The sequence below is a fragment of the Pavona decussata genome, unplaced genomic scaffold, assembly GCF_977016875.1.
Source record: "Pavona decussata unplaced genomic scaffold, jaPavDecu1.1 SCAFFOLD_19, whole genome shotgun sequence".
Taxonomy (NCBI): Eukaryota; Metazoa; Cnidaria; class Anthozoa; order Scleractinia; family Agariciidae; genus Pavona; species Pavona decussata.
In genome coordinates, this window is record NW_028145442.1 from 3082253 (window position 1) to 3097500 (window position 15248).

The 15248-nt window shown below is 39.1% G+C and overlaps 1 protein-coding gene across 2 annotated transcripts in view; it reads right to left on the bottom strand.

Moving 5' to 3' along the window:
• LOC146487086 (nucleolar protein 4-like) overlaps positions 1-15248 on the bottom strand; it is a 35006-nt gene that overhangs the window by 3609 nt on the left and 16149 nt on the right. Inside the window, exons 5-11 of one of the 2 annotated variants that reach the window (XM_085092003.1) lie at positions 11417-11630; positions 9728-10174; positions 8708-8934; positions 7650-7820; positions 5694-5906; positions 2359-2403; positions 790-967 (exon numbers count right to left, since the gene is read on the bottom strand). In XM_085092003.1, the coding sequence (XP_084948129.1) occupies positions 790-967; positions 2359-2403; positions 5694-5906; positions 7650-7820; positions 8708-8934; positions 9728-10174; positions 11417-11630 (1495 nt within the window). The remainder of the gene's footprint in view (positions 1-789; positions 968-2358; positions 2404-5693; positions 5907-7649; positions 7821-8707; positions 8935-9727; positions 10175-11416; positions 11631-15248) is intronic. The other variant, XM_085092009.1, reaches the window with a different exon arrangement.

Here is a 15248-nt window from a genome sequence, read left to right on the forward strand (position 1 = left end):
TTATGATGAACTACTTTAGAACAATGATTTGGTACAATCGACAGACTTGTGTCGTGCCTTGTTTTCTTTCCCAATGTATTAGAAATGGCAATATGTCCGCTGGTATTTAAATTCCTCATTGTGATTCTATCCCTCTCTGAATTTGAGAAGTAATATATCAAACACTAGACGCAGTGTTTCATCACATATCTAACACCGAGAAGAGAGTTGAAAATACAACGCGTAGCGCAGTATTTTTGATGAACTTCAAGCTTTTTGATATTGTGCTCTCAAACTCATTAATAATTCATCAAGAGAAAACAAAGAAAATCACTAACGTGGCCGTGGTTTGGATATGTGATTGTAATTACCATAAAATTTTGCCAACTTTAGCCTTGAATTTCTCCAAGAATTATTGATCATTTGAGAAGCCAAATCAAACACTCGAAAGTGTGTTTCATCAGATATTCAAACACCTCGAAGTCGTTTAAAAAAACTCGGCTGCGCCTTGTTTTTGCAACCTACTTCTCAGTGTTTGGATATCTGATGAAACACTCTTCTTCGAGTTTGATATATATTACATGAAACACTTTGATGAGTGTATGATATAACCTCTCAAACAAACTGATTTTGAAGAGGAAATTCAGGATGCAAAAACGAGGAGTTTTTCATCAGATTTCCAAACAAGTCAAGGTGCATGATTTCCTTTGTCTTTGGCTTTTGAATTATTAATGAAGTTGAGAAGGTTGATTTAAAATTTGACACACCATTAAAGGAAGAAAATAAATTGACATTTTAAACTACAATCACCTGTTGGCCTCTCAATACTTCTTGAGTTGGAAGCGCCATGCTGTGGTGTGTGGGACGATGATGCAACAGATGTTGGAGCAGAAGGTAAAGCACCTGTATTCCCTGACGACACATCACCATCCACTCTACCATACCTTGCATTCTCAGCTTCATTAGCACAGGCTGACGCCAAAATATTCTGAAATGGCAGAAAAAATATGGTAAAGAAATTGTAACTAACAGAGATGCCAACCTCTTGAGATCCTTCTTTCCTTTCTGACACCCTTCCACAACCCCACCCCCTTGCACCATTTTGACCCACTTCCTCCCTCCCCCAAATCAACCCACCCACTGCCCCCCCCCCCCCCCAAAAAAAAAGGTGTGCTACTTCCCACTTTCTCCAAAACTTGACCTGTTTTTGTGTGTTTCTGTAAATGTTGTGACCGACTGGCTGAAAGATGCATCAAAACAGCACTCAGGAATTGCTACATTAATTACAAAAACCAAAATCTTGGATGTTGAGAAAATTTGGGGTTAAAAAATCTAAGAGAAAAGACCAAAATTCCCTTTTATCCAGGAGATTTGGTGATCCATATGGGAGACTGGGAGATTTACTCCCTATCAGGGAGACGCCTAGATAACCCAGCAGAGTTGCCATGTATGAATTTACCAATCATAACATATGAAGCTTCTAACGGCATTATAATGTCAAGGAATGTCACCGACTAAATGTGCCCTTACCCAAAATGATGGAAGACTAAAATACACAATGTACTTCAACACAACTTTATCACAATAATTTGAAATTTTGATGTAGGCCATGCCAGGTAATGAAAAACTATGGACACTGCTGGAAAGAGTACAATAAAATTAGCAAAAAAGCCAAGTTTGACAGTCTTGTCTTTCAAACTAGAGAAGATATAATTCTGCAAATTCAGTTGTTTGCACGAAGAAAGGAAAAAACTTGCCTGTTTCCGAACAACTGTCCATAAAATTTTCAGACTTAAGGACAGTGCCTTCTTTTCCTATTGCACATACGTTCTGCGCATCTAGAGATACTCGGGTTTCCTAAGAGTGGTGCTTACTAATACAGGAATATTTTTGTGCGGTTTAAAATTATGCAGAGAAAGTAGTGTTCAGCAAGACCTCTTGGTATCCAAAATGAAAATTAGGGGTAACCATGCATTTTTCAGAGATAATAAAGCTTCAATTTGAAAAAAAAAAAAACCCATACACTGCTTTGTATTTTACGACTTTTTAGAACATTATTGTTGCTAAATTATCTCTAAAAAATGTGTGGTTACCCCAAATATTCTTTTTGGATTCCAATAGCCCTTGGTAAAATGTGCTTTCCCTGCATTGTCATAAACAGCGCAAAAATAGTATTAGTAGGCGGCATCCTTAATGAAGCTATGTCTTCGATATTTCAAAAGACAAGACTCTGAAAGTCGGCCTTTTTACTAATTTTAAGGTACTATTTCTAGCAGTACTTAACTGGTACTACATCAAAATTTTAAATTACCATGATCAGGGAGAATGCAGCAGAATTTTAAACAAAAACAACATAAAATAACTCCATAGCACACTTACATTAACTTCAGCCATTTGAGCAGCAGACATGTTAGGATTGGAGCTCTAAAGCAACAACCAAGAGAGACAGAACATGAAATTCAATAATGTATGGATTGGTCAGAGTGGCCATATTGTAATTTCTGGAGGAGAAAGGGGCACTCCTGAGATGTAAACATGAGGGGGAGGTACAGAGGATTTTAGGGGGTGGGTCAGGGTGACAATAATTTTTGTAGGTAATTGGTAGTCCCTAAATCTTCACAGGAAAATCAATTGACATAGTTGTTCCCCCAAAATCAAATCTTACCCATGTGACACAAAATATTGTGGCATGCGTTTGTATGGAATTTTTTGAGTTGGTATAAAAATAATATATTAGTAAACAATTTCCTAAATGGCTTCAAGGTAACCTCTGACAACAACATGCTTTAGCAACCTTCAGCTGATATTGTAAGAGTGCTTTGGATTTTTTTCCAGTTGTTACAAATCTATGTAAACCAAACAAAGGCACTCCCAATGAGTAGTTTTTGTGCCTGTTCTTGGGTCCCTACTTTCAGGCACCATTTCCTCAAAAGTGATTTCAAGAAGCCTTCAAAAACTCATGAATAATAAGCCCATTGACCTATCAAATGGTCGATAAAACATCATGTGCAGTGCTTTTAAAACCTGATAAAACCTCCTCCTTATTAGTATGCGGTGTGTAATGTTTTTCTCGTATGCTAATTTCCAACGTTCACAAAAGCATCATTGTTCTGAACTCTCTTGACACACGCTTTTCTAGGAATGTGTTTGAAGCCGTTCAAAAAACTTGCAGTATGTGTTTTATCAGGTCTAAAACCACTCCGCTGCACCTCGTGGTTTTAAATCCCGATAAAACACTGCTGTTCATGTTTTAAACATTACATAAACCTTATTCCAAAATGGCTTCCATTTTACTATTCTTTTACTTGCATTCAAATTAGCCCTTCTTGCCCCGTTCAAGTTAAAATTTAATGTTCTTTTGATTTTTGAGCTCAAGAACGAGGTAACTAGGGCTAATGTGAATACGAACAAAAGGATATTTATAAAAATGGTAGCCATTTTTGAATAAGGTCTGTGCATTACTCCAAGCTAACTGCACATTAAACATAATAAACTAAGCCATATTTGCTCCCAGATTTGTAGGGCGTCCATTACTGTCATTTTTTGAGTCACCCACTATATTGATGTACCAGTACACTGTCTCACAATAAAGCCAATCAATGCATTCCTTATAACAAGATGCCTGCTATACTGGCATTACGCGTGATGCTGGGGCTGATTCATTTATTCCAACTGTATGCTTCGCCGATTGATAAAACTTTCCTTGCTAATGGAATAGGTTGAGTCACGACGATCGTGTTACGTTGTTTTCCGTGTGTTACGCGACTCAGACTATCAGCGGAAATTTGTCAAATTCCATTACGATAACGTAAGCTTCTCAATGACCTCTTTTCTGTCTCGCGTCGTGGCCTAAGACTGTCAAACAAAGCACGATTCCTTCACTAAGAACTCACCAATTTCCACCGTTTTACGTGTTGGGTGCTTCTTAGAAGTTATTCTTTCGATTCACCGCTTCAAAATGGTGAAATTTCCCTTTGAAAACGGCACACTTGAGTCCAGAACATGTTAAAACAATATGGCGCGACTTAATCCGTCTTTAATAAATATATCAAATGATGCGTTGACGTCACACAGGTAGGGATGAGTGGGTCCCCTCCCTCGCGATATAAGCGACAAGAATGGATTTTGATTGGCCTGCTGTTGTTGAAGACAATTAGAACAATACATCCCGAGTAGGAGAGGGGAGAGTTTAATGAATAAACAAGATGCCTGCTATACTGGCATTCCGCGTGATGCTGGGGCTGATTCATTTATTCCAACTGTATGCTTCGCCGATTGATAAAACTATCCTTGCTAATGGAATAGTTTGAGTCACGACGATCGCGTTACGTTGTTTTCCGTGTGTTACGCGACTCAGACTATCAGCGGAAATTTGTCAAATTCCATTACGATAACGTAAGCTTCTCAATGACCTCTTTTCTGTCTCGCGTCGTGCCCTAAGACTGTCAAACAAAGCACGATTCCCTCACTAAGAACTCACCAATTTCCACCGTTTTACGTGTCGGGTGCTTCTTAGAAGTTATTCTTTCGATTTACCGCTTCAAAATGGTGAAATTTCCCTCTGAAAACGGCACACTTGAGTCCAGAACATGTTAAAACAATATGGCGCGACTTAATCCGTCTTTAATAAATATATCAAATGATGCATTGACGTCACACAGGTAGGGGTGAGTGGGTCCCCTCCCTCGCGATATAAGCGACAAGAATGGATTTTGATTGGCCTGCTGTTGTTGAAGACAATCAGAACAATACATCCCGAGTAGGAGAGGGGAGAGTTTAATGAATAAATTAATGTACCGATTTGTGACTACGAGGAAGAAAAAAAAGAAATCGACCCGTTTTTAGACACGGCATGCCCCTTCAGGGCATCCCGCGTAATTAATGTACCGATTTGTGACTACGAGGAAGAAAAAAAAGAAATCGACCCGTTTTTAGACACGGTATGCCCCTTCAGGGCATCCCGCGTAATAAAATTTGAAGTTGATTATTGCAATGTTTTCTGCTCATTCAATCCAAACCCTGCTCTCCAAACGAAAAATGCAAAATTTAAAAAGGAAGCTCAATCCGATACTGTAATATTTGCACTGAATAAATGCGTGACTTAATGCATACTTCAGACAATCAAACTTTGAAAGTTCTCCCTATCTGCATTTCTAATCTGTCTCCCAATGGGTATCTGCATTTTTTTTCTATTGGCTCCTCCACTTGCCAAGTTTTCTGGATCACAACAGAAATTATGTGAAAACACAACTTAGCAAGGAATTCTGGTACAGTAGGGTAGAGAGATGCTGCTTGCATAGAGGAAACAGTGTCATGATGTTCACAAGATTCTCCTTACTAGTACCAAGAAAAATGTATGAAGAACATTAATGAGAATGTGAATGCTGATATCTGGGCTTCAAAGGTTAACAGTAGCTCTGGGCAAAGTTGTTCAAAAGCAAATTTTATTTACACTAATCCCCGATTAAAAATTAACCAAAGTTTTCATCTCGCTCATTAAAATAGTTTTTAAAAGCTTATTGGCAAAGAAAAGTCCAAGTCAAAACTGAGGAACAAAACTACTGGTATTTTTGAAAAGTCTTCATTGATTATTTATTAAACTTGAATCAAAGTTCCTGAACGTTAACCCAGGATTAGCTTAATCAGGATTTGAACAAGTGGGCTCTGGATTTATATTTGCCGGAATAAGACTACTGTTCCACTCTCTCACTTACCATCTGATCTGCAGCCCGTTTTAGAGGTTCCTTAAGTTTCTTAAGTCGCCTGCAAGACTTCAGATATGTCCTTATTCTCTTTCTTGCTCTGTCTCTAAACTCTGGGAACTGTCTGTTGCATGACTGAATGATGGCCAGGATTTTCTCCTTGGGTTGTTTTGAAATTGGAACAAGTCTATCAAGGTTTTCATCCACAAACAGTCTTACGAACATCTGCAATAAATGAATTAAAGTATTGCTCAGTCTACTTTAGAATACATAACAAGGGATGTAGCTGAGACAAACCTAAGCAGGTTCATTAATATTTACCTAGCTGACTCTTTTGTACTGTGCATCTCTGAAATTAGCCTTAGTTTTTTTTGTGTTCTGTTGAAATTTCAGTCAGTGATAAGATCTCTTTTGGATGATGAAATTTGCCTGAAGCCAGTACTTAGCGACATCCCTGTATGAGGGGCTACAAATGATACTGCTATCTGTGTACTGGGGTGCTTTCCAATTAGCCCAAATTTACAGTTGGAAATTTCACAAACTTTCCCTGTCAAATGGAAAGACTTTTTTTTACATACAATCAAAGCTTGCAATCTCATTGATAGATCGTAAAACCTTACAACTGTATGTGATGGTGCAAGAAGACAACACGATGGAAAAAGGAAACTGTGTGAAAGTGGAACGGTAATTTCTCTTCCAACCGGTGGGAAGGGAAAAAGTGGAGGGCCTCCAAAGGTTGTCCATTAATTCAGGAAAATTTCCATCTCATCTAGGTGTATCATTTGTGCTTTAACCCGTTAAGGACAGTTCCTACTTTTGTTACTGCGCATACGTTCTGCGCATCTCGAGATACTCGGGTTTCCTATGGGTGGTGCCTACTAATACAGGGATATTTTTGCGTGGTTTAAAACTATGCGGAGAAAGCAGAACTTAGCAAGTGCTCTTGAAATGTTTTTTAAAAAAAAAAATTAGGAGTGACTATGTATTTTCCAGAGATAATAAAGCTTCAATCTGGAAAAAGAATGCCATACATTGCTCATATTTTACTGTCTTTTAGAATAATTGCAGTTGCTTCATTATCTCTAAAACATGCACGGTTACCCCAATTTTCTTTTTGGATTTCAATAGCCCTTGCTAAGATCTGCTTTCCCCGCATAGTTATAAACCACACAAAAATACTTCCTAATTAGTAGGCAACGTCCTTAAACCAAAAATTTTGGCTAAATGGAAAGCCCCCCCCCCCCCCCCCCAGATTGGAATTACCCATTATTTCACTATGAACATTCTGGCATTTAAACTGTAGGTTAAGTACTGATGAAGCATTAGTCATAACCCCATCCAACCATCATGGTACAAAATTTATGATAATAAATTTGTGAACACTGTCAATTTAACAGTAGATAAATAATCAAATGAATGTGTAATCAGTAGGTGACATATAAATGGATCAATGAACACTTTTAAGACAAAAGTGAGTAATCATCAACACTGAGAAGTCATTGTGGAGTAATTCATTGCAAGGTGACATTATTTTCTGTCGTTACCGGTAATTACCAGTAGTCATCTGAGACTCAAGGGAAATAAAAAATAAGCAAGCACTGATTAACCAGCTGATTACTCACTTTGTGACAGTGCCCTTTTAGCATAATTCACTCTTGATTGATTGGTAACATCTGATTACATTATTTTTCATGTACATCTAGCTAACACAATGGTGGGTATGTTGCATTTTAAATTTGTTTGTGGTTTGAAAATTTTAACACCAGCTTAAGTTTTATTTTCCTTTGCCTCAGGCTCATTCTACTGATCAAAATGAAAACGAGTCTCACAAATTTAACCCACAACAAAAACTCTGTACAAAACCAAAATTCAGAGACATTCGAAAAAAATTTTAAACCAAACACAAATTTAACGCACAACACTCTGTACAAAACAAAATTCAGTGATCTTTAATATTATTGTCCTCACATTAAAAGCTTTAAGCCTCTCTGGGTTGACATTAACGGGATCTACTTTCTCTACATCACCATCGGCGTCTTCTCCTTCTCCATCATCCTCGTCCTCATCTTTCAGCCCCAGTGATGCTGGAGAACTCGCATTTTGAACTGGCTTCAACATTTCACTTAGGTTTGGTGGCTCCTGCAAGGAAAAAAACTCAGTCATAAAGTAATCAATAACTTTCTTCTTCTTGCTTTCACCAACTGGTGCATGACCATAAATAAGAACTACATCAAGCTGAGTGGAAGGGTGCCATGGAAGTCCCAGGGGCCCCGGCCCTTAGACAGTAACATGCTCCCATGGCTGGCAATCCCCGCAACCCAGCCATGAGCCCCCACGCCCAGTCACCCAGACACCCGTCACACTGAGTAAGCAGCGGAAGAGGGGAAACAAGGGGAGGGGGGGACGGGCAAAAAAACCGAGACAAACCAACCAGAAACTCCACAAAGTCTGCTACGCACTGCCACGCTTAAATGCTAGCACAATGCGGTGCTCTGCACATGCGCTAAGCACCAAGAGCCGCTGACCGCCCAATGAATGCCAGCTTTACTTTGTTGTTAACTAAGTTAAATTGCATTTACTGCATGACATTCTGAACAGGTAACTGATTTCTTTCGTGGAATTTAAATTACTTTTTGGCACTGAGAAAGGTTCTTTTGGATCAAAACACTGGCACCATGCACAGCATAGAATATCTTGCCACTGAGTTGAACATTGGATAATTTTGAAAAGTATCAAGAGCTATTCAGATATGGTTCATGCAAATGATAACAACATTTGAAGGGTCCTGTGCAAAAATAAGTGATGATTTGGCATTGGCATCCAAATCTCTCTTAATTCGTTCTAATTTGGTATGCATACAGACTGGCTCTTGTGTCAGAAACAAAGTTCCATGTTTACTTTATGATTTGAGGGCCAGAATTCACTCAACAACAAGCATATGACTTTAGCCTAAAAAACTGAACCAACCCTTTAGTTATGTTTGAAATGAAGGTAACAAGGACAATTCTGATCTCTTCAACTCTCACCCGAATTATTTGATGACCAACAGGCCCAGTGTTTTCAGGCAGTGCCGGTGATGTAGCATCATAGAGTTCGCCATCCTCTTCACTCTTGCCGCTGTCACTGCGCGTATCTTCACTTGTCACACTACGGCCATCGGCAGCCCGAGGGCTGTTCGCTCCATGGCTTAATACACCAGAGTTAGGTATGGGAATGGACGAAACTGGAACTACATATGAAATGGGGATTGCCTCTGAAAATAAATCACACATAAACACCGTTAATAAACTGACAACTTTACAAAAAACAGAGATGTGAAATCTCAAGATTTTTTTCTTTTGTGCCATTTTCTATGGTCGCCTTCCATTCAACCAAAACATCTGGAAATTCTGGGTAAGGAGTCAACTGAAATAGAAATTTTCTGGAATAAAATTTTCAGAATCTTGGGTATACCTTGAGAGGTTGTTCCTATGTTCTGGAAAATCGGAACAACCAGAAAATACCATTTCATTCAGCCATTCCTACTCAGGCCAAGTTTCTTCATCTATTATTACATTTTGACGGCGTTATTTTGGTTTTGGTTGAAAAATGCTGTTTCGGCACCAAATATTCAATCCAGAATGTTTGGCAAAATGGAAAGCGTCCTACAGCTAGCCTAATCATCAACCCACTCCTTCCCTAAGATGTCTCAAATTGTTAGCTGCAAAGGACCCATTCACATGTTATGATGTTATCATATAGTAGTAACCTTGGAAATACCCAAGATAAAGGGAGCAGGAAACAAATTCAATTTTTGTTTTTTCACTTTTTGAAAAACTGGGTCAGTCGGGAATGGGGAATGAAATATATTTTCATGAAATGCCCCCAGTCACCTTTGCACGTATGGAATGATTTGAAATTTTATAAAGAACAAATTCAAACAAACCACAAATATTATGAAAGATGCATGTGAGGTTGTGAAAGTGAAAACCCTGAGAAGGGCTTGGGTGTATAAATGGCTTGTGTGGAATTTAATCTACAGTGTAAGCAAAACAAATTTCACTCACCATTTGGATTCTGTGACGACATCTTGGTTGCAATTGTCAAATTGTGTCTTGCAAGAAACTTTTCCACCCAACCACTGGATGCCTTAAACTCTGGACATTCATCACGAATTAGCAGCCTGGCTTGCGCCTGGATTGCATCCCTTGTAACCGGCGTCCCTTTCTCTTGCTGTCTGAGCACCCACTGTAAAAGTTTCTCATCCGTTTCATTGGAGTAGCTCAGGCGACGTCCACCGCCTCCAGGGGAACGCTTTTCCTTTTTTGTTGGAGGGCCATGTTTACACCATACTTGGACAGTTGAACGAGGTACATTATACTTGCGGGAGGCTTCTCGCACTGTTGTTTCTTTTGCATAATTTACTACTTCTTGTTTTTGGTCTGTGGAATATGATTGGTAACCTGGTAGCAGTCCTTTTGCAGTCAAGCTTTCATCATTTTGACTTAGCGCAGCTTTGAACATGAGAAAAAACAAAAAGGAAAATTATAACTGTGGCTTCTGAGATTATATACTTTATAACTCTTAATGCATGTCGTACCCATTACAAAAGATCACCTTGCAATATTAGTCACCTCATGCATGTAAATTTCATCAACTTATTTACATGAATATTTAATGACCAGGAAATGAGGATGCCAAAGTCCTATACATTTACAGTAATTTTAGCTGTATCCCCTCCCCACTCCCCCCCCCCCCCCAACCAAGACTACGTCAGAAACTGTGAAAAGGTCTATTGGCAGGCACTCTTCTGCTAATGAGGAATCCAAGGTCTTAGTACTGCTGCTTACATCCTTAAGCTTAGGGCTTCGTCCATCAGTGTTAGGTTAACAGAGCTGACAAACACATTCACTGCACAGAGGTGATTTACAAGTAACTTTTCAACTTTAATTATTTACTCCATTAACGTCCACAAATATTTGAGAACACCTGCAAATCTGGGCAGGTGATAAAAGTAACAATTATAATTAGTAATGTGTTTACAAGACATTCACGGAGAAAGAAATCAAAATGGGACTTGTAGGATAGGGTAAGAAAAAAAACTGACATTGAATGCATGCATGTGTATTAATTTTTCCAAAAAATAAAATTTGACTTTGTTGTCATCAAAATAGAATTCTAGCATGTCATATTACTAATGCTGTGACTACGCTTGAGCATTTACTGAGTTACATAAATTTACTGAGGTCAAGTTACTCAACTTTGGTAGATTGACTCAAAATAACCTAGGAAACCCACCAAGAAATAGAAACAGTCTCTGGCAGCATTATCTTATCAATGTATCAAAAATGTCTCTGTTGAAATAATTTCTAACTGCTTGTTTCATTAATGCACAATAAATGGAGACTGACATGAAGTGATGCAGCTGAATCTGTTGCGAATTGCCACTTACAATCCCTGCACTCTCATTGCTTCTAATAGATTATCTCATTAAAAATGCGGTACCAGTAAATCCAAGCAAATTTTCAAAACTTCTTCATCTGGAGGGAGGTTTTTGACCCATTACATTCCCCTCCAACTAGTACAACACTAACATAGCCACCCATCCATACCCCCACCCCACCCCCCACAGAAGGAATTGAATATTCCAAGGGGATGGATCCAAAACATGTAATAGACTATAGTAAACTTGACTTTTTCTATCACGTTAACTTAATCTATATGCAGTTCTTCACAATGTAAAAACAGCCCCTTACCTTCTCTTGGCATATCGTTGCTGTGGTTTCCATTCAGTGCAACATCCATCATTTCGTGCTCATTCATGGGTGAACCTGTTCCATTTCTGTTGCCATTTTCTTCAAAAACGTCCTCTGCAGTAATTTCCCTTTTGAATCTTTTTGCACCAAAACTAGGCCCTGTACCATCTTCATCAGAGTCGTGGCTGGAGAATGAAGCTTCTACATCTGACTCCTGTTTGGAAATAAATACCCTTGATTGATGCACTTTATTTTCCAGTTTTTGCGTGTGCACTTCCCCTTGTTTATTGTTATTTTTGTGTGTGCGTGTGTGTGTGAATGGTAAATCGTGTCCTTAGTTCTATTTTAATGTAGGGTATTTGCAAATTTTTCCGCTTGACCCAGCCACTTAGCTCGATTAGCTTGCTATTTCTAAGTGGCTTTGCTCTCTTCTTTAGTAATATTTCTTTCTTGTATTAATGTAACTCTGTATAATTTCTGGGCACAAGTAAAGATTGTTGTTGTTGTTGTTAACATGGGTGCATCGTTGATTTAACCTATACATTAACCTGATTAATGAATAAATGCATTAAAGTTCATGAGTACAAAATATATTGACTGCAATTTATAAAAGGTGTTGTTTACAATTGCTGAGCAGCAAATGCAACTGTGAGAATGAGAGGAAGTGCAGCTCACTTTTTTACAGAAGATAAAACAATGATTTAACATCACTTTGAGCATGCCACATTTCATTAACATTTAATTTGGGGACTAAAAAAATAATACTTCACTACAACTTAAATACTAAATTCTAACTTCAAAGATTGTAATTAACTTTGAATCACAGCTCATGTTTCAGGAAGAATATAACATTTTTGTGCCAAATAATAAGGCCAATCACAGCCCACAAAAGTACCTCTTTCCCACCATTTGGGTTATCTTCACTAAGGGGTAAATTGTGCACTCCTGACTATACATCGAACACAGAATATGCTACAGGTGCTCTGGTGCCCTGTAATCCCGACTTACAATGTAAAATGCAACCTAAGATAAAAAACATCCAAATGACATGGTTTACAGCTAAAGAATACTTGTCAACGCTACAAAATACACCTGATGTAACACAGAATACTAGTTATGCTGGTTTGAAATTTGTTTATTGAGGATAAACAAATTATTTGAATTATCGTCACATAGGAAATAACATTTCATGCATATGTCAACTAACAATAATTTTGGGAGACTAAAAAAAACTAAATTCTGAAAAATATATATTTGAAAAATAAAAACAAAACATGTAGGTACCATATTATTTTCAAAACAATTTATAGTTTTTATATGAAAATGGTACCTCTCGGTCTTTTGGTATGATGATAATAGTTATTGTTAAAGATATCATTTTTCCAAAAATAAAAACAGAATTGAGATTCATCCAGCATCCATTTAAGGCCAAACCCCTAGGCTACAAAGCAAGATTTACAGTTCCAGGAATTCTGTGAATTTTGTCCATTCCTTATAAAGACCCAGCCCAAAATTGGATTTCTTCTATCATGCTTTCATACTCAAAGACCGATGGAAATGAACCATCCAATGGCAAGGTTTTGTTCGCTTGATGGAGGGTTGGATAAAATAACAAAGATGGCCAGGTGCTGGTTATAACAAGGCCTTCACATCCTTCGTATACAGGCCATAGGTTTGACCATAATTACATGCATGTACCTAAACTCCATAGACTTTGCACCCTTCGACGCCCAAACTGTTCAATACGCAACCGCTCAAAGCAACAACCGAGTCAAAATCGATCCGCTGAAACGTCCCGCTACGTCTCAAACTAGAGAAAACCATCTGCCTCGCCCGAGTTTACTGCCTGTGTGTGCGGAGCCGCTATGCTCCTTCTCCAAACAATTAGCATGCTGAAAAAAATTAAGCGGATGACAACAAACTTTCCCCTCTCTCGTGAGCTTCGCTTACGCGACCGAAATCCTAAGAAGGATAACCATCACGACTTCCGAGGGAAGAGGACGCATCTTCGAGAAATCGTGGCAAATAGGATAGCACGACTATCTGCAACTCTGCGATAAGACAGGACTCGTCTAATTACCTCAGGTTTACAATATTTCGCGTATGAATATTTCATGTCTTTCGATAGAGAAAACAGGCCAAATATATTACGCTTCCTTCTCCGGATCACGCGTAAAAAAATCGTAACGGCGATTATTTCAGCGAGAAACCTTAGTTCTGAGGCCAAGGTGTCTTCACTCGAATGTACGTGAAAGCGGAGGCCATCTGGCCGGCAAATTAGAACGTGGGCCTGTCATTGTTTCCTCTTCGCGACTCAAAGGACAAGGGGTGTCATCTGCCGAAAATCGCGAACGCAACCTAACTGGTCCTTCCTGGATGAAGAGATCCTCTTATACATCAAACGCAGTGAAATTCGATTTCAAAATGTGATCCTCGAAAAAATCTGGTAAGGATTGGGGCTAAAAGCTTTCGAAACTATAGCCACTCAAGGAAGTCGAAGGGACGCTCATTTGTGTTCCCCCTTTACCTTCGAACAACAAAGCCGGCACGGCGATGGTCGATTTCCTTTCGCTTTGATCCGAGGGACAGAATGTTCCAAGAAGTAGACAAAACTTAAAAAATTCAAAATATAGTCTACAGAGCAAACTTCCTTTGCAAAGTTACCTTTAGAATATGGTCCGACTTGACCTTCGCGATGGCTGCAAGGGCTTTGGTCGACATCTTTCAATGGACTAGACAACGCCACAGAGAGACGAAGGGGTACAAACAAGCCTTCAACTTTCGCCGCACCCAACGGCTTATAAACGTCTATGGCCACCGAAAGCTAGGGCGATCCGTCGAAGTCTCCTTCCCTGAGAAATCGCCTTTGATGGGTTCTGACAGAACCCGTCTAAAATCGTGAGGCGAATCGCCAAAACCGCCGAAGCTAAACCAGGAGGCACCGGGAAATAATGGGCCAGAATTTTGAGTCAAATTTTTGGCCTTTGTTGTCAGGCTCAGCAGCTGTTGGCGTAAGGCATCACGTGGTCCAACTAGCGTATGACGCTTGTACGCGTGCTCAAGACGAAAACCGCTGAGAGAAGTCTCAGAAACCATCAACAATGAACTCTGATTGGTGGACTCTAACCCCACTTTTGGCCTCTCAAAAATGCTAACAGTACCTGTTAATACCGTATTTTCCGTATTTCAAAAAATCATCCTTGCATCCTAACCACGTCTTCGGCCACGCTTCTCACCGGGCTTTCTGAAGTCCTTGATCACGCAGACGTGCCGACAGAGAGGGAAAACAGTGACAAGGCTCCTGGCCGTCCGGCAAATTATATTTTATTCCAGTATCGAGAAAAGAAAACTCTCGCTTCAATTTTATTGCACGCTTAAATATCAATTTATTCATTACATGTAGCAGAGTGCCGTGTGCATGGCTAATTTGTTAGAAACCATTGTTTCTTAGAACAATATGTTTCGACTCTATTTCGTTAACAAAGCTAAGGGGAAATATTAGTCAAATAAAAACGTTATAGCTTCGTTGAATGTTACCGAAGTTCATTAGCTCATTTCTTCAGTCAAGCGAACGCGTCGATATTGATTGACTTAATTTGGTGAACTGACTCCTAACAAAGACTCTTATTCAAACACGTTTGACCTTCATGATCAGGTAACTAGGAGACCAATAAGTGACTACAAGCGCGGTTATAATGTCGCCAAAACTGGGCCAATACTCTTCTGGGCCAATATTCACTTCCTTGACAAGTGACGCATGCATAAGATCACATCAAAATCCGTTTTCGTGGAGTTCAGTCATGCGGAAAACGAGTTTACAGTCGCTCCGCTA